General features: G+C 42.7%; 2 protein-coding genes across 4 annotated transcripts in view; one reads left to right on the forward strand and one right to left on the reverse strand.

The window, feature by feature from the left end:
* The window catches only part of itfg1 (integrin alpha FG-GAP repeat containing 1), a 158,579-nt gene extending 151,420 nt beyond the window's left edge, over positions 1 to 7,159 (reverse strand). The window contains 6 exon segments of the mRNA XM_062549756.1: positions 2,753 to 2,847; positions 3,955 to 4,029; positions 4,286 to 4,340; positions 5,725 to 5,864; positions 6,443 to 6,527; positions 6,952 to 7,159. Of these exon segments, the coding sequence (XP_062405740.1) occupies positions 2,753 to 2,847; positions 3,955 to 4,029; positions 4,286 to 4,340; positions 5,725 to 5,864; positions 6,443 to 6,527; positions 6,952 to 7,129 (628 nt within the window). The 5' untranslated portion in view covers positions 7,130 to 7,159.
* A 238-nt stretch (positions 7,160 to 7,397) lies between these two features.
* Positions 7,398 to 20,000, forward strand: part of phkb (phosphorylase kinase, beta) — an 84,587-nt gene continuing 71,984 nt past the window's right edge. For 2 of the 3 annotated variants that reach the window (XM_062549753.1, XM_062549754.1), the window contains exons 1-4: positions 7,398 to 7,486; positions 9,904 to 9,990; positions 17,156 to 17,294; positions 18,705 to 18,804. In XM_062549753.1, coding sequence (XP_062405737.1) covers positions 7,417 to 7,486; positions 9,904 to 9,990; positions 17,156 to 17,294; positions 18,705 to 18,804 — 396 coding nt within the window. In that variant the 5' untranslated portion in view covers positions 7,398 to 7,416. Of the gene's footprint in view, positions 7,487 to 8,273; positions 8,375 to 9,903; positions 9,991 to 17,155; positions 17,295 to 18,704; positions 18,805 to 20,000 lie in introns of all 3 variants that reach the window. The other variant, XM_062549755.1, reaches the window with a different exon arrangement.

The following is a 20,000-nucleotide window of genomic DNA, read 5'->3' on the forward strand; positions in this document are numbered from 1 at the left end:
CTCTCCCCCTCTCTCTCTCCCTCTCTCTGTCTCCCAATCGCAAAAGGGCTGTTTCCGCAGTGACAGGAGATTCTCCAGATGGTTTGAAAGCCAGGGCAAGTGCCAGGCTCAGCAATCTGTGTGTGTGTGTGTGTGTGTTTATGCTCGTCTCCAGGGTGACAAATTTGTTCTAGTCATCCCGAACCCCATTAAAGCCACTCATGTGACCTGATGGGCTGATGGAATTGATTTATTCTGATAAACAAAATCGCTCCACTACTACTCAGATCCTGTCCAAGAAAGAACCTCCCAAAAAAATGCCCCCTCATAATTACCTCCACACCACACAGTAGTCCAACCAATTAGACACATAAAGTCATCAGCTCCATCAGACTGGACATCTTCTAATTTGAGAAACAAAGCTCCACCTGGACGAGATCTGCAATCCTGCCAGTTCACAGGCGTTCATCAGCTTCTGCAACTATACTCTGCATAAAAAACGGTAAAGTTTAATCTAATCTGACTACGGCATGTAAGCATCTCTGTTTCTGTCAATCCTGCCAGTGCACATGCCTTCATCAGCTTTTGCAACTAAACTATGCATAAATAACAGTAAACTTTAATCTAATCTGACTAACGGCATGTAAGCATCTCTGTTTCTGTCAATCCCAGTGCTCCTCCACCCCCTGTCCACCCCAGTCCCTGAACGATCACGCCAGCGTCTGCGGAGATCTTTGCTCGGCGTGAGACGAGTGCCATCCGCGGCTGGTTTACATATGCCGACCTTTCTCCAGCGCTCTCAGGGGCGCCCGGGTGGCGAGGACCAGGGAGCGCACGCCCTTCTGCAGCATAAATATTGATGCTGATGCGCTAGTTAGAGAACCACGGCCCAGTTAGCAAATACTGGAGAGGCGGAGAGAGAGGCACGGAAGCCGGGTCAGGCAGGAGCATGCAGATGTGTGCGAGACACACACACACACACACACACACACACACACACACACACTTAAGTCCATGTACAGACACCCAGGCAAAAACACACAACCCAATAAACACACAGATGGTCACACAGCCACAAACATACACGCACACAAGCACACACACACACACACACACACACACACACACACACACACACACACACACACAGACACAGACACAGACACAGACACACTCTTCCAATAGCAGCTCATTGAAGAGTTCAACTGAAACCCTTGAGACTGAAAGCAGAATGCAAGATTGACAGCTCCTGGGTGACAAAAGGCCTAGCACAAACAAGCTAGCGGACCAGGCCGATTTAGCTTCTCAGTGGTGAAGAAAATGGGACTGTGTCCCTCTCAGCCAAAGAATAAACTGCGGGACCTTAGAGTACCTATCAATCTGCCATTGGTAGAGCTGAGGTGTTATTTGCTCAACCACCCTGACTTTTAAACATAAGGCAGAACAAGATAACAGAAAGCTGTGCCCTGGTCAGTTTGTGTGCTTTGTATGTGTGTGTGTGTGTGTGTGTGTGTGTGTGTGTGTTCACCTTGGCCTGCTAATGGTCACACAGCTTTCACTTTCACTTTGGCTGAAAAAGAGCTCTGTGCAATTATTTCACAATTTCAGCAAATCTGTCTGGAAGAGGCAGCCGGCATCAAGGAGAGCGGCGCCATCTTACAAACAAGCCGTGCAAAGAGAGAATGCAACAAAAGGCCTTCAGAGAGCATTACATGATTCCAGACTTGCTCCACTCCAAGTCAAAGCATCAACAAAAACCAAGAGCGCGCCAACACAATTGCCATTATTTGGAGTGTTTATCATCCTCTGTCATGCTTTTCAACTAAAATTATGAAGCGTGGGGAGCGTGTTGTTCAGCACTGCTGAAAGTTGCCTTCCAGACAGCTGCATTTTTCAAATTACTTCACACTCTCTTTCTCTCCCACTCTCAGACAGGTAAGAGAACTTGCCAGGCAGATGAATCAATAAAAACCTGCTACTCCATTCATTATACATTAAAAACCAAGAGGCCTGCTAGCTTTCTGGCTCTATTACATTCTCTGGTTTTCTGGCCTGGGTTCTTTTCAACCAGCAACCCTTGGGCTGCATATTGATGCTTCTCTCTAACAAACGGAAAGAACTGTCCAATAACTAGCAGAATTTGATGTTTTCAGTAAGGTTTGGCCCACTAAACTATTTCAGCAGATCTTTTTAAAATGTTTGACCTCACATAGCCTTAGTCTATCACATACATTCAGGGAGTACACATTACCAAATCCACAATGAAATAATGACAACAGTCGTGAAGCAAATCTCTCTGAGACATCACTGCGTACCTTCACAAACAATATCCCATTTTAAATGTAGCCTACATCCCTAAAAATACATCTTTATTTACACTTTAAGAGTAGCCATCAAAGTTAGGAACATACTTATGAAGTCACACTGCAAATCAATCAAATAGACACAGTCAAGTTGAAGTTCAGTAACTTTGTCCTTTAAGTACATTGCTCAATTATAAACTGCATATCCTTAGAGCTTTTCTCTCCGACTCATTAGCAAGTACACAAAACCTCAGGGAAATCTGCTAGGAGGATGTGAAACTAAACATTGCACTGAGAGACAGAGAGAGACAGAGAGAGAGAGAGGGGGAGAGGGAGAGACAGAAAGAGAGAGAGAGATGGATGTGCAGATTACATGCAAAAAGATGCAGATCTATTCGTCCCTGAATGTCCTCAAACTTTGTTAAAACTGCTTTACATTTCCGCACAGTGCATAGAAGCGGCTGACTTACCAGCAGTGAAGTCTTTATTGAGGTCGATGAAGGCATTGGAATGGGGAACGCGCATCTTAACGTCACTGCCAAGAGCCTCCCGCCACGTCACCTGCCTACAGACAGGAAATGTGCATTAGTGTTGTTAGGGGCTACCCGAAAATGCAAAATCAAGATAATTTGGTCAACACTGAGATCACCATATCGAACACAATAACTCATTATGTTTCTCCTGGGAATATAATAACAAAGTATAGCTATTAGAAAAAGTAATTAGACCAATACATGAAAAAAAAATGATTCTGTATGTGTGTTGTGAGTGCATCAAGCTATCTTTGTTTTGTATTCAGATGAGCATATGAATAATGGTGCACAGCCACATTGGAAAATAATCTGGTTCAGCTCAGGTTTTTCACGTGGGGATGTGATGTCATTGTTATACTGTAATTTAATGTTTCCAACATCCAACTATTTTTCATCGACCCAAATCAGTTTATTCCAGGATGGTAAATAAGTTTCAGCAATTGTAGTAGTAGGAAGTAGTAGTAGATTTCAGTAGTATTTTATATGTCGACAGATGAGAGATCATATGAGATGATAAAGATAGATCTGAAATTCCCTAAGCTAGCCTCTAAACTGGTGTTCTGCTACAACTGAGAATCTGTCAATCATGTCTTGAACTGGGGTAAAATGGAGAACACCAAGTAGATGGGAAACCCCCACCCAGTAAAAACAGTGTTTTGTTAGGAGATACATTTAGACTCAACATTTGTACAGTATCTCTGTGTTTAAACACCCCCACCTCCTACACTATCACTGGTTTCACACAGCACTCACTGACTTATCTCTTGACTTGCATTGGTTATTTGCCATGTACTGTAGATTAAGTCGACAGCACTAAAATAACTTTCTCAGCTTTGGCAGAGTTTGGGTTCTCAGTAGGGAAGACAAGTGTGTTGTTGAAAAAGAAAAGGGGTGCACTGAATTTGCAATGAGAAAATGTTTTATCTTGATTTATCTCGCTTTTTATAATCACTGGAAGCAATCATGCAAAGCAATCTAGGAGTGTCCACTCTACATTTAAAGCAGAACACAGATTAAAAAAAAAACAAAGGATTGCTTCTTTTCATGTTGCCTTAGAAATGTCTTATGTCCAAATAAAGATAACCAACCAAAGAATGACTACAACTAAGTTGGTAGGGTTGAGGGCACTAAGGACTTACCTTCCTGTGAGATAACAGACTTGTGTGGCAACACCAACCATTCCGAAGATGTCTGGGACCATGTCACCATTAAAACTATGATTTTAAAAAGACACAAAAACAAGTTTAGGGGCAACAAGTTAAAATAATAATAGTAATAATAATAATAATAACAATGATTATTATTATTATTATTATTATTTAAAACATTGACAACATTTAAAACATTTAAAACTTTTAAAACTACATTTTGCATTGATCTACTGACATAAATGAGTGAGACAGAATGCCAAGCCAATCAATGGCTTTTCCATGTGTACAGATAGATGTGCAGCAAAGACAAGTCACTTACTCCATAACCAGAGGCTGGTCCACAAAGGTCTTGTTCAGCTCAACCTTTGATTTATCTGTCAGTGTAAACAAAAAAATCCCTTACAATGCTTACTGTAACTGGCATTTACATCAAGAGATACATGTTGAAGTATCAGGAAGGATGTATTGAAGTTACATCAACATAAACACTGGATGTAGCTACAAGAAATTAAAATGAATTCAAGAACAAATAGACCATTACAATACAAGTTAGGATGTTTTAACTCAGTACATTTTGCGTTCACATTTTGAGTTCATTTGAAAGAGGACTCAGATATCTTTCTGACTCACTTCAGCTCTGATGGGGACTCAGTTTCCTTCATGTTCACACACTATTGTACCTTCTCTGTGGGTCTCAAACCTACTTTGGATTAAGTGCTACTGTATATAGTTGCTCTGGGTTAGTTATATATTTTCATCATTATCAGGCTGAAATCAGGTGTGGTGATGTTATTTCAGAAATACATTTTTTTTCTACAATATAGATATTATAATATATTTTCAGAATAAATTCTTATCTGAAGTTTATGCAAAGATCCTGTTGAACTGTCAGTCAACATGCCAGTGAATCACACTTTCTAATTCTGTGGTATGCCCGTCCCACTTGGTTACTGTTGCTATGTCCAACTTTAGCCCACAATGACAAGTGAAGAGCAGCCTGTTAACTGTGCTGCACAGTCTCTTGTATGTTTGCCACATGCAATAAGTTCAACAGAGCCTAGCAGATCATGGAAAATGGTGAGTAATGTAATCCAAAAGCTTGGATGAAAAGATATTCAGCCAATGTTAGAACACAACTATTTGGCTGCAGCCAAATTACAAATAACTGTAGGCCTATCATGAGCCCAAATATAATAGTATTTTGTATATAACAAATGACATGCCTTCTCTTTTGGCAATGGCAAGTCCAGTAGGACAAAACAGGCTAGCCTCCCATGATGCAAAATGTGAAAGAGAACCCAGGGTGATTTGTGCTCACAATGCACAGATAATGTGGATCAATGCCGCAGACTTCAAAGCTAATTGTGCCGAGACTAGCTCCCGATGTGGTCTCAGTTCGGTTTGTGTTAGAGAGGTCTGAGTTTGGTTGGTGTGTTCACACATACACAAACAAATGCATCGATCTGACTTTGTTTAGAAGGATGAAAGGGACCAAGTATGAAATCACCCTTACAGGCAGTGATACAAACTCTTTAAATCTATATAATTTCTGAAGTAGCAATTCACATATGCAATTACCTACAGTAGGGCGCCAACAACTACACTGATACAGAAAGGTGTACAGTAGGTGAGATACAACATATCATTGAAGAAGCAACAAATACAAGTTCACATGTAGGACAAGTAATGCTTGGCTTGCCTGCCAGACCAAAAAGAAGAGTGACATTGTGGGTGTATAAATGTGATTATCTGAATTACCCAATGTCTGGTTGTTTCCCCAGAAGACAAACACTGTGGTGTCAGAAGTGTCTTTTCCTTTTTTGGACAGAGTGAGCAACACATCCATCTGGGAGTCTCCATCGTAATCACCAGGGACAACACTAGTAATAGCCATGTCACTGAGAGGGAACAAAACAAAGGTACGAAACAGACACACACAAACAGAGGGAGATATGGAGGGAGGGAGGGGGGAGAGAGAGAGAGAGAGAGAACCAAAAAACAGATTAAAGGGAGAAGGAGAAATGACAGTGTGTTTGAGAGATGTATTCACCGAAGGACTGTACAGCAGACATGCTTGATGTGGTATCAATCAAATATACATTTTCACATAAGTCTTACAAAATACAATCAGAAATATATTTTCCCTTGGTATTATCTGCTATTGACAGTAACCTCATGCATCAGTTCCTGTTAAAAACGTAGCCTCATGCAGCTATGGATAGGCTAATATGAAACATGGATACAAATAATGTGTAATCAACAGCATGATCATGTATTCCATATGAATATGCTGATGACAATGTTCCTATTGGCGTTTGGAAATAGCAGCTAATAGGTAATAGCCTGTTCAACGTATGATTGGGGTACGTTTAATTTATTTGAGGCTCGAACATAGGGTTTGACTCTGGCTGGAGATCAGAATACAGAAAAGGTTTAGTATCATGATCTGACATGTCATGTGTGACCAAACACTTACTTTGGGATATCACCTTCCCCAAGACGAACTTTTGGCTTGAAGTAGGGTGCTTTCAGATCAGCCAAAAATATCACTAGTTCAGACTCTGCGAAAACAACAAGCAAGCAATAGGCTTAACAAAATTCGTCTGTAGTCTGTCTGAAATTAGCATGTCGTATGTACATGGTCAAGAGCATCTTGGCAAAAATCAGCTGATGTGTGAACGTAGCATTCGATCTGAAGGATAAGAAAAGCAACTGTGTTGCTATTTGTAAATGAACGCATTTACAAAATTAACAGTTGTATCAAGCAGGTGTCAGTGGCTAGCTAGAGCCAGAGCCGCACCTTCTTCAACTCCTTGTGTAAACACAACAACGCTTCTGTCATTAAAACACCAATATAATGACATAATGACCTAAACAAATGATGGTTTCATTCTACAAAATACCATATATGTGAAAATCGTGGTGACATTGGGGGCAGAAGATTGCCAAAATATTACGAGTCTACCATGTAGCTAAGTTACTCACGTTCTTTGATGATGAAAATGTCAGTCTGTTTGTCCGAGTTAAAATCACCAAAGGCAGCGATAGTTCCATACTTTTCTGACCCAAATAAATCAGTTGTCACATCTTGTCGCGCAAATGCCACATACTGCCCCAAAAATCCTAAAATAAGCGTTATTAGGTATGTAAAAGACAGCCACATCCTGATTCTCTCTTGATTCAGGCAACACAAACTGGAATACTGCACTTCGCTTTACGGCAGAGTGAACTGTCAAACAATTTCAGATCGCTGGTCTTTCTTTTCTAGAGTGAATTTTGCTCTACCAAATGAATTGTTGATGCTTTAATCAAATGTCGTCAGTATACGGTTTGTATATAAAGTGCATAAAACACGATTATTTAAAATCGACAACAATTACTGGTGTGACATCACGGGATACCCTCTTCCTCGTTTACGACGTTGTCGCACACAGCTATTCCGAAGTAAACATGGCAGATGTTAGCTTGGCAGATATCGGCTGGAAACTGTTGGAGTTCAAAGCCAGATCTAAACGCTCAGGTTTGGCATAATATGTTGCATGGCCTGTGTGTTTGTGTTTGGTAAACATGCGCTGATGCAAATTGCAAGGTTGTCACTTGTGCGTAACCGCAATGAGCTGCGTGCGCTCTTGCATGTTAGGCTATAGCCATTGAGTCCAGCAACATGGACATGGAAAGGTCAATCTCAAAGTTTGCAGTAGACTGCAACAGCGGCGCTATTTTAAGATCATCAATGTTTCACATTAAGATTGTGAATGTAATATGTATGTGCCTTGGCTAATTACTCTTCCAACAGACATGTCTGTGACCATCTCATAATCACACAGGTCCATTCCACTGTGTTCCTTAGCTCACAATCTTCAAGTTGTCAACAGTGTTTTTGCACTGTCATGGGAAGCGTAACCAGTAACTCATAGTAGGCTATCTAGTTTTCATCATGCCTAATGATGGTGAAAGCCTCATGTTAAACAACTGTTAAAGCTATGGTGGTCACTGTCCCCACCTTCAAATGGCTCACAGTTGAGATTGTTAGAAGTTTTAGAAAGGAAGTGCCATACCTTTATCACCCTAGTGACTTCTTCATTAACTGTAGAAAGCGCAGAATACCATAATGTTTCATCATCATCGCTGCCTTCCTAGGTCATGTCTTGGACTAGATGTTAATATGCTACAGTATGCTACATTTTGTTTAATTATGTGTGATTGACATTCAGTAACCCTGGTGAATGGCCTCTGTGTGTAATTCCATGTAATTTGTTTCCCTGAATGATATACTAACCCTGCAAACCCTTTGTGACTTACTGTAGTGTAATTTAGCTGAAAGACGATTGGCCTAAAGTGCACCTTTTGAGCATGGCCATCTCAACAAATGAGATTTCCACCGGCCTTCGGAAACTTCGCAGACATGGTAAGTGGTCGATGGTTAATTCTGAAAGGGGTATAGGCTTCTTTCTGAACCATCCCTCCCCTTTGAAGTTGGCCCAGATGAAGTACTGTATAAGTGGAAGCTCTCCTGGTTGTGATAATGCCCTGAAATACTTCTTCTGAAAGTGAATGGTGCCTTACATTATATGATCAAAGGTGGAAACTCCAGATTCAGAAATCACATTAAGTAAGCCCACTACACACACAAATGTATAACCAATCATCAACTTTGTTGGGGTCAGCCAAAAGCAAAATAGTTCAACTTTTTATCTCGCTGCTGGAAGTCCTAAATAGAATCAAATGTGAATGAAAAATATTCTAACAGCATGATATATTTAGCATAGAATAGTTTTGTAATTATTGGCTTGATTTAAACAAATTTGTGTTATGGATTGGTAAACAATGTTTAAGCGTACAAATCTGATATTGTTTTGGACTGTTGTCAATGCATGTTGGTCTTGTGAACACCCTGAATGATCTTTTTCTACAATTGTGTTCCTTTTTGGTGGGCACCTCTGAGGCTATTTTTAATCTGTATGCAGGGTATTCACAGCACAAGGATTGATACAAGTAAAGCTATCAAAAAAAGAAAAACAGCAACTTGTTCCATTTGTGTTTCAGTGAAACTGGAAGACGTGCCTCTTTCATTTGGCTGCTAGACCTCCGCCGCTCATACCCGGTTATCTTTAAAATAGATGGCTTTGTACCAGCTACTTAAAAGCTGATGGAAATTATGCTAATTTGCCTGGAAATGTGAATTTTCAGTACCTGAGGTATTGACCCAAGGTCGATCCCATTAAAATGTAAATCGCTCCACAGTTGATTGTGTCTGAAATGGTAGTTCATTGCGTGCGGGGTTTCCCTGAAATTCGCTTCTCTCTTCGTCACTGAGTGAAACACCAAATTTAGTTGTGGCAAGTTCTATTACTCTTCGGAGTTTGTGCCGACGTCTTGAATTTGAAATAGCATGCCTTAGCTGGGACTTGACCCCTGATTTGACAAACACCATTGCAACCAAAGAGCCGTTTTATTCAGTCAGTGTTTTAGAGTTTCTGATTTGAAGATTGATATGCTTTTCATGGTGGGTGAAAGATTAAATATTAAAATGAGAACTTTTGTGAACAAGAAACTGTTCTTAATACTCAGCTGTCACTTCAAAGTGAATAAGCAAATAGACAAATGTGTAGGCTATGGTACATGTACATTCATGATGTATTATTGAAATTCTTATTACTTAATCATCTTAAAAATATGTCCTTTAAATGGAATTCTTGTGTGAAATCATAATCTTCTCACACAAAAATAGTCAAAGTAGCTTTACAACATTTGTTGTCACAGACATTGTTAATGCACTTATTGAATGGAGTGGACTAGTCTGTTGATAAAGCCTCAAGTGTTAAACATTTAGTTGCCATTCCTGTGGCGACACTAATCTACCACAGAATCCTTTTGCTCAGTAAGATATGTTTTATACAGGGTATTAAGAATTCTTTCCACCTCTCTCTTTCTCAGGCTCCATTTATGAACCTCTTAAACTCTCTCAAATTCATCGGGAGGATGAGCCTTTGTGGGAGAAGCTAGACCGCTATTACATTTCAGGTGAGCAATCAGTTCAATAAGTTTCAGTTCTTCAGCGCATGTTTTTATTCCAGCTGTTTTGCCAGTTTTCACCTGACTGGAATGGGAAAATACTTTAGTCCTCAACACAGCAAATATCTTCCATCTGAGGGTAATAATAGTTCACTCATTCAGACCCAGCTCTCAGTCTCAGCTATGAGGAATAGTGTCCATTTGGTAGCCTGTATATTTTGGTAAATAAATCTTAGCAGTAGAATTAGTCATCTCCTCTGAAGAACATCCAGCTGCTTAAATTCTGCAGGGTTTTATGTCTTACTGAAGGCACATTATGAGCGGGAAGCCTAGCCAACAATGCATGACCCCTTTTTGAACAGCCCATGAAAACTGTGTGTGGATTATATGTGGTGTATGCCTAAAATAATCCAAATATAGCGTTAGCGTGAAATGCATCTCTCTGATTATTCAACATTTTTAATTAGATTATTGTTTGTGTTATGCAAAAAAATGTCTCTTCCGCACCACTTCACAGATGTACTAATCGGGATTTCTCAAAATGGGTGGCTGAAAAATATCTCTAAATAAACAGATGATTCAAAGCTGAAACGATGACAGCACCTGGCTGTGCATCTGTTGTGAGGATGTCAGTGCCCATAAACATAGCCAACTTCAGACAGCGTTGTATGAGGCCTACTGCTCCATTGTTATGTCTATGTACAATATATTGTTAAACTAGACATTTCTCTCCTTCCCTGTGTGTCTTTTGTATTTTTAACTAAGCTCAGTCATTCTGCATAGTTCCTAAAACTGGAAAAGTGGGTTCTTACCATTGTTCTGTGTAAAACTCATGATTCATGAGTTGTGATTGTGATTATGTGATTTAAACAATTGAACTTGGTCTTTCTGGCAGCTTATGCCATGAAGTTACCTTACTGGTCTGATGGCTTGATATGCCTAGCTCATCTTTATCTCCATCAGTTGAAGACAACCTGCTGAACTGGACTAACGTCAAGCCATTGAATTCTCAAGTCTCAAATCGATACATTTGGAATACTCAGAGTTAGAGTTAACTAGCTTTTCAGTTCTGTGTACGTCTCAAACAATTTTTCTGTCAGTAAGTTCTTGGTTAAAGCAACACTAAAGCACTTTTCCTCTGTCGCACACACACTATTTGTTAATCCAGCAAATAACAGACAAGGTAGAATATGTTGCATGATTTTATGAAAGTATGGTGTATTGCGACATCGAAGCGAGTCAATTTGTAGTTTCTGATGTCTCATTTCATCGAACTACAGATACACTACCCCACCTCGTAAAGTTACATAGTGCGATTTTAGCTGATAGAGGGCCGCAAAGTGAAAGTAGAATTGTCGTTCACCCTGTTACGAGTTGATGAACCGCTGAAATTATTTTGGAAACATTATTTTAAGGTATACAGAAAAATCTTTAGTGTTGCTTTAATGTTGTTACTTACAGTACATTGCAGTCATGTTGAATTTCCCCTTGGGGATCAATGAAGTATCTATCTATCTATCTTTCTGTTATTTTTAGTATTTCCAAAATCAGCAGTCTATATCATACACTTGATATGATATTCTCCATAATGTGATTAAATATTTTGAATTTCTAATTCAACATTAGCCGTCTATGGCAGTCTGCTCCCGTTGTAAACACAATGGCTCTGCCTGCTGAAATCTGTGTGGTACTCTGCCGCCAGATTCTTTCCTGCCATTTGGCAGTGGGGGCCTGCGAGATGCAGATCTGGCGGGCTGCTGAGCCAGCTGCTATGTTTTGGGAGAATCAAACACACTGTGTGTGTGTGTGTGCGTGTGCGTGTGCGTGTGCGTGTGCGTGTGCGTGTGCGTGTGCGTGTGCGTGTGCGTGTGCGTGTGTGTGATGGAGAGATGGAGATGGAGGGAGTGTTGCTCTGGTATATGTTAATGTTCAGCCCTCAGGAAAGAGCAGTGGGTCTCTGCACCTTCCGTCGTTAATCGATACTCATCAGTTCCACCCCACTGCTCCCACTCTAGCCTCCCAGAGCTGCCACAACTCCTCTGTTTAACATCGCATCTCTGCCCCCTCTCTGTCTCTCCCTTTACTTCTCTCCCTTCTCTTTTCCTCCATCTCCCCATTCTATCTTTCTTTTTTTCTAAATCTCACAAGTGTCTCACTTTCTGTCGGTTTTATTCTGTCCATTCCAGTCCTCTCTCTCCGACTAATTTTCTCTTGTTTGTTTCCACTTTTCATTCTCTCTGTAGTTCAACACTCACTGTTATCTGCCATGCTGTCTCACTCTCTTTCACAGTGTCTTGCTAATTTTTTTTATTTATTTTATTTTCTGTTTTACTTGTTGTCCATCGTGGTCTAATAAAGTATGATGTGTCTTATGCTATTAATATCATGCTTGAGCACACTTCTCCAATAAACAGACTTACGATTGAGTTAGCCTATTCTTGGGAACTGATTAGAATCTGCCTTTTAAATACTGATGAGTATTTTCTGGGAGAATGTGCCCTCCACCTGCCAGGGAATTAGTCTTTTGAATTTAAATTCAATGACATTTTATTCCATATTCTTTTGTGGTAAGCTCCAACCAGCATCTTCATGCTGTCCTTTTGCAACACAATGATGGCATGACGTAATGTCCATTTAGCACCACATAGCACATCCATACCAAAGAATAGCTTCATATTGTGCTCTTTTAGGAGGTGACCTTTTCTCCATTCTATTAGTGGCCTAATGTATTTTTGGGTCTAAAAGCCCCTTGCCATCTGTATCCCTTTTTTCCACTACTGCATGGCACTGATAGCAGAGGTAATTTTGCTGCTAACAGACACGGTCACTCAGCCTGTTGGCCGGTCGTGATGAGGAGGATGACGAGGCTGCCCACATTTAGCGCATGGCAACAGATCTGGACCCTCCTGGCCTATCCACAGCTTGGGCCCGGTCGCGCTCTCACACCCCTCTATCAGACGACAGCAGATGATGCCCGCTCCCTGCCAGTCCTTGCCTGGCTGTGTGTTGTGTGGACCCTGGAGCTGGGTGACCCCGCAGTGCAATGTGAATGTATCATTATGCACTGTACTGTTCACTCTGACACTCTTCCTGCCCCCCTCCCCCCCCCCCCGGCCCTCATCCAAGGGCTGAACTAAATGATGGGCAACGTCAACAGCAATAAAATGAACTCACCGCAGGCTATTTATTTATTTATCTGTTTCCGTCACATGGTTATTTATTTTTTGTTCATCCTTTTTTTATTTTAGCTCCATGGTGGTTTATAGAGAATACTGTGTGAGTGTTCAGGATGTTCTGATGATCAGAGTTCATTCTGTCTTCCCCAACTGGCAACTGCTGGGAACTGAGCTGTCTGAGACCTTTCAGCTCATATCAAGTTTCTTCCTCTCCCTCTCCCTCTCTGGTTCCTGGTTCTTGTCATTTCACAATTCTTGTTGTTTTGTATGACACTCTGAGGTTACCCAGGTTGTTCTGTTGACACCATTTCCTTCTGCCTTCACAACTGTGAACACCGCTGCTCTGTGGTCTCTAGTATAGAGCTACTCCTACAGGTTATGTAGATATGTCTGTGTTCCCTTTTCATCTGTCTCTTGTTAGCAAGTGCAGAGGATATTCTGTTCTTTGCCTCGGCACGACCACGAACACTGTTTGTACGAGGCCGTGTTATAACAGAGGAGCGAGAGACGGAAGAGATGTTATTTTTTGGCATTTTCGTTGTAGCCGACCTCGTAGCCTCGCATTTGCTCCCTGGACATTTGCTGCGTAAAGTTCACTCGCCGGCTGCGGGGTCGTTTTCTGCCTCTCTGATCTGTCAGAACCTTAAATAAAAACCATGTAATATTTATGCAATGACCTTCAACGCCTTTAGAAAAGAAAGAGAGAGAGAGAGAGAGAGAGAGAGAGAGGAAAAAGCCTGAACCGGCTTCTGAATAGAGGCGGCGGGCGCGGAGAGGCGGCGAGACTGCAGGAGCAGAGAGAGTGGCGGAGATTTTGTACAAAGTGAAATGGCGCTGATCGGTGAGCTTGGAGGAATATTTCACAGGCTGTCTGGACTGAAATGAGAAAACACCAAAGTGCAGCCAGTGAGGCAGAAGAGACAGAAGCAGGCAAGCAGAGCAGGAGAGAGCAGAACAGAGAGGATGGATGAGAGAGAGAGAGAGGGATGAAAAAGAGCAGAGAGAGAGGGAGAGAGAGCGAGGTTAATTTCCCCCTAGTAAATGAAACGTGTCTCACATGCTAGTTACGGTTTGAGTTTTAAAACTAAAGTTTAATTCATTGAGGTTTTTGCTCGTTAGACTTTCAAGAGGGCTTTCCCCTTTACTTTGCATCGAGGATTCACATTCAATATAGTGCTCTCAGAACAAGGAGGAACAAAAAAAAAAAGTAATATTAAAGTCAGGTGATATTTTTTTTAATTTAATATAGCTGCACTCAGCAGAGTGCAAGGAAGCAAGGAAATGAAGAAAGTGTGTTCACCTTCACTTACGAGCAGCTTTTCGCTCTCATCTGTTCTTGTACGTTGCCTATAGCAAGGCCACCAGGGCTGGGATCCTTCATTTCAGCCAGATAGCCACAGCACTTGATCCTCTGTCCCGGGAGCACTCCTAGGATGGTCGATAGGATGCTCCCTCTGCCTTCGGAATGAAAAAATAACCTTCAAGTGTTGCACACAGTTGAAGAGACTAGTGCGTCACAGAGCCGAAGGTTGTGGATTATCTGTGCAAAGACTTTCCCCTCTTGTTTGTGGTGTCCAACAGTAGCTAGCTGGTACGTGGCTCTGCAGTATGTACTGTAGGCCCACGCTGTGTAAACCTCCCTCCCAACGGCTTGGAGATGACGTGCTAGTGAGAGTGCCAGTGGCTTGGACTTGCTAGCTCTGTTGCTAGCATGCTCGACTCCTGATTTGAGGTTCTGTAGTGTGTGGGTTTGAGTGTGGGTGAGTGCAGGCCTGAGCCGCGTGGTCAACACTACACAGGTTAGGCTTATATGTGGGGTAAGGTTGAAATGCTCTGGAGCCTCTTATTTCTCTTTGTCTCTTTCTTTCTTTCTCTCTTTCTTTCTCTCGCTCACTCACTCGCTCGCTCTCTCACTCACTCACTCACTCACTCACTCACTCACTCACTCACTCTCTCTCTCACTCTCTCACTCTGTCTCACACACACACATACACACACACACACACACACACACACACATTCAGCTTCAAGTGGATGAGTCCTCCTCCCTATCTATACCGTGGCTTCAAAAGATTAAAGCTTGGAGAAACGAGTTCTGAGTTTCAAATACCTTCTCCTACTCACCTAGGCCTTCTTATTCTTCCTGTTTTTTTTGTTGTTGTGAACCTCCCCAATCTCTTTTTTTTTGTCTTGGTGTATTTTATCTTTGAGTTTTTTCTTTTCTTTTCACCCTTCAGGCAAAGTGCTCTTTTCATTAATGTCCTTCCCCTATAAGGTTTCTGCAGTCCACCTGCTTTCACTCTTCCTTTCTCTCTCTCTCTCTCACCCTATATCTCCCACTCCCTCTCATTTCTCTCCCCTCTGTCTATCTATATACACACACACACACACACACATGCATACACAGAGACATAGGGATAGAGTGAGAGAGAGGCTGTGGAGAAATGGTTTCCTGTATGAAACAGGCAGTTTGTGTCTGCTCACATTAGCTGTTGAGCTGTTGATTTAGAGGTGCATTATACTGATGGATGATAACAGCGACTGAGACTGTGGCGGATTTGCATCTAGAGTGTTGTGATTTCTTCACCCTCCCTTCACCCATCCCCCCCCCCCCCCCCCCCCCCCACCCAGTCCAGCCTATTCTACTCTGCACCATATGTAATTATGTTTTTTTTTTTCTGCCGCTGCTTATTTCTTTTTCTGCTTCAAAAGAATTCTCTTATCTGTTATCACACGAATGCACAGACTGTGTTTCCTCTGCTGGGAGCTGTGACGAGACTTCAGATGAGATATACGCCCTACTCTTTTTTTCTGTCTCATTCTGTTTCTTTTTTTTTTTTTTTTTTTTACCTCCTCCTGTCTCCTCTGCCGGGAACGATTGCGGTAGCGCCAGCGTAACCGCCGGTGCTGCGTCATTCGGCGGCCCCTGTACTTGCAGATGATGACGCCGTAATAACCACTCGCGTGCCGCGATCTCGCCAGGTTCGATTGAACGTGGCCGCACGCAAACCTCGTGTCAATAGACGTCCACATTAGCGCAAGAGCGATCAGATGAACGCGTTCCTTCGCTGCAGGCCATCCACACACTTCCCACCCCTCCCCAAGACACACACACACACACACACACGTAGTCTCGGAGGTTTGCTCTCGTGGCAGTTAGTGGGGAAGTCTCTGAAGAGTTTATTAATATTCCACTTAATTCCCCCCGCTGCCTCTCTCCGTGGCGACGCCGCTGACTTTGTCTCTTTGAATTGACCCCGGCTCTCAATAACAAGCGAGCGGCGGCCACCGCGCAATGGATGTCCCCTTCATAATGGGCCGGTGAAAAATGAAGTGCCCTATTCAGGATGATTATACATCAGAGAGCAAGGGGACTGCCGAGGAGGGGAACAGAGAGGAGAGAGGAGGGGGGGAGAGAGAGAGGGAAATGAGGGATGGAACGCAACATAAATCAAGGGAAGAATAAAAAAGAAGGGATGATGAAGAGATGCAAAGAGAGATGGACAGAGACGGATGGAGAGAAACCCTTGCAAATGACAGAGGGGGGTCAGTGATGATGATGATCATGACAACAGATATATTGGGAAAACATGAGCAATAACACATGAGCAAAAACTATGCTTGCAAATCAGTGTGTGTGTGTGTGTGTGTGTGTGTGTGTGTGTGTGTGCGTGTGTTTGTGTGTTTGTGTGTGTGTGTGCGCAGCTCTATCTGAGGCATACATCTTTGTTTAGTTTAGCTCCCTCAGGGTGATGACATACGCCGTGCACATAGCTTTTCATAATTCACTGGAAATAAATCCGTTGCCTCTTTTCAATGCTGTTTGAATTTTGTTATTTGTCATTTTCGTTTAATCTTCTGTTGAGTCACCGCTGCATAGGAAGAAATGCCTCAAACATGTCTTTTTTTCTTACTTACTGTCTCTCTCACACTCCCCGCCCCTCCCCAACCCCACCCCACCCCACCCCACCCCCTGTGTCTTACCTCTCTGTCTCCAGTGAAGGCAACCATTCTGAACAACCAGAGCCCCACGACTGGTCTTTTCCCTGTGAAGACCTGCTCAACATGCAGGGAGGCCAAAGTGAGGGACTGCCTCTACTGCGCAGCCAGCATCTGGGCTCTGGCCATGGCCTACAGGTGAGACTGACCTGGAACCCTGGTGCCCTTGCACACACCTCGACACCTGTGGGGCCCTTATGTGAAATATTTAGTGACTGTTATTGAAATTCATTTATTAGGATAGCCTCTTGAGATGTGCCATCTCATTTTCAAGAGGGTCCTAGACAGGTGTGACGATGATAAGGAATGCATTCAGTTTCTTGGGGAAAGGTGTCAGTACTTGTGTGCACTGTACAGTGAGTACTGTACATGGGAAGAAGTGACACATTACAGTAGCTAAAGAAAAACAGAATGTGAAATCCTCCACCTTCACATACACTCCTTCCCCTTGAGATATTTTGCAAAGTTTTTTCTCAAGTAGACAGTGCTTATCCATGCAATTTCCTCCTTGCAGTGTTAGTGTGTGTGCGTGCGTGCGTGCGTGCGTGTGCGTGTGCGTGTGCGTGTGCGTGTGCGTGTGCGTGTGCGTGTGTGCGTGTGCGTGTGTGTGTGCGTGCGTGTGTGTGTGTGTGCCTGAAGGAGGTCAGTCTTGCCCTTCTCCCTCTCCTTCATTTCAATCCCCGCAAGGGAACTCTGGTTCAAGGTGAGACTCTGATTCTCCCAGAATAGCCCGGCCCCCACGCTACCGTAAGGTCTCCCTCCTTGGAAAGTGAGTCTCTCACGGCCCCCTCAAGATGGAGCGATACTCTTTCTTTTATTTTATTTTTTTCATCCCTCTGTCATGTGCGAGTTGTTCCCTCAGAGGAGAGAAAAGGGGAGGAGGAGGAGAGGAGCAGAGCGGAGAGGAGAGGAGAGGAGAAGAGAGGAGCAGTGAGGAGCAGGGTGTAAAAATAGAGTGGAGGAGGAGTGCGCTGGGGAGAAAGTGCTCTGTCATCAGTCACGAGACCGGCCCATTAGCCATGTCACAGGAATTTAATTAAGATGATTCCAATCTGACAGGCCAGCTCCAGACCATTACTTACTAGCCATGTGACTATGGCAAGCCCTCTACCGCTCCCTCTCTCTCTCTCTGTCTATCGCTCTACATCTCTATCTAGTTTTCTTTCTCTCTCTCTGTGTCTTTGTGTGGGAGAGAGAGAGCATTATAGAGAGAGAGAGTACAAGAGTGTGAGAGAGAGAAAGACAGAAAAACAACAAAAGTGTGTCAGTGCTCAGTAAATAAAATGTTTAAACGTTGTCAGCTTTTTCCCCTTTTGTCACCTCTGGCTCAGTTTCCAGGTGAGCCGCACAGGTTTTTTTTATTATTATTCCAGTGTTTTTGAAAAGCAGTGACCTCAAATCCTCATAGTGGCAATGCTCCTTCAATATGCTTATCCGTGGAACAGCACACTGCATTATGTAACTATAGTGCTGCCATGGTGTTGTGGGATGGATCTCATTATGTTGAGCGCTGTTGATTTGTGGGCATGTTTGTGATATGGCACACAGGCGCATGGATGACGACATGGGACGCACCCACGAGCTGGAACACTCCGCCATCAAGTGTATGAGGGGCATCCTGTACTGCTACATGCGCCAGGCAGACAAGGTGAGTGCGTGAGTGCGTGAGTGCGTGCGTGCGTGCGTGCGTGCGTGCGTGCGTGCGTGCGTGCGTGCGTGCGTGCGTGCGTGCGTGCGTGCGTGCGTGTGTGCTACTACATGTGTCAGGCAGACAAGGTGTGTGTGTGTGTGTGTGTGTGTGTGTGTGTGTGTGTGTGTGTATACTACTCCATGCTGCAGGCTGGCAGAGTGAGTGCCCACTGTCGTGCCCTCTGAGGTGCCCTGTCTGGGCCCAGGATGTAAATCAGAGGTGATCCAATCTCTTACAGTGTCTTTCTTTTTACTGAGCAACACAGTACACACAGATGTACACAACACAGTTGACTACACAACACTGTTGACTACACAGGAGGCAAATGATTTGTGAAATGAATGTTGTTGTAGATGTTGTGATGTGTGAATGCAATTAGAATTTCCCATCTCTTTCTTTGAAGAAAGTCAGGTGAGAATTGATCATTGAAAAGAGTAGAATCCCTTATAAACTTTGCCAGGTATCTAATTGCCTGAATTAAAAGGAGTAACTAGCATGGGAAATAAGCTTCCTGTTGTTACCTCGTTGAAATATGCCCGGGCAGGCATCATTAAAGTCTTTATCTCACAGTAACTACACTGCAAATGAAATTTGCATGTCCTCCATCTATTTTTTAACTACCATTTTTGTTGACACATTGTTTTTGGAACAACCACATATTTCATTTGTGGAAGAAAGCCAATCCTTGTGCGGATTCACCTAGATACGTATCTTATTTAATTAAAGATTCATGCAGAAGGAGACAATACACTGTCTAGAAGGCCCTGGATCTCTTCAGCATTGCTCTTTATTGCTCTTAGCAGGCAAACATGAAAAGAGGTCCCCAGTGTTTTAAATGTTGAAATGCCCCTTTATGAAGTTGGTAAGAGAGATATGGATATATATATATATATATATATATATATATATATATATATATATACAGTATATATATATATATATTATTGATGAGTATGTTAATTACCAAATTAGAATGTAAGGAATGGGAAGCCAGATTTAAGAACGCGCACTGGAATATCCACCGATGGCTGAGTAGCTTTGCTACCGAGAGTAAATGTCCTGCTCTGTGCAAGCTAATTAAGAGGATTCTAATGAGGAGGTAGAACTAACGAGCCGGTGCAGTACAAAGTGGAGCAAGACCAGGACCGCAAGGA

The sequence above is a fragment of the Sardina pilchardus genome, chromosome 11 (genome assembly GCF_963854185.1).
Source record: "Sardina pilchardus chromosome 11, fSarPil1.1, whole genome shotgun sequence".
NCBI lineage: Eukaryota > Metazoa > Chordata > Actinopteri > Clupeiformes > Clupeidae > Sardina > Sardina pilchardus.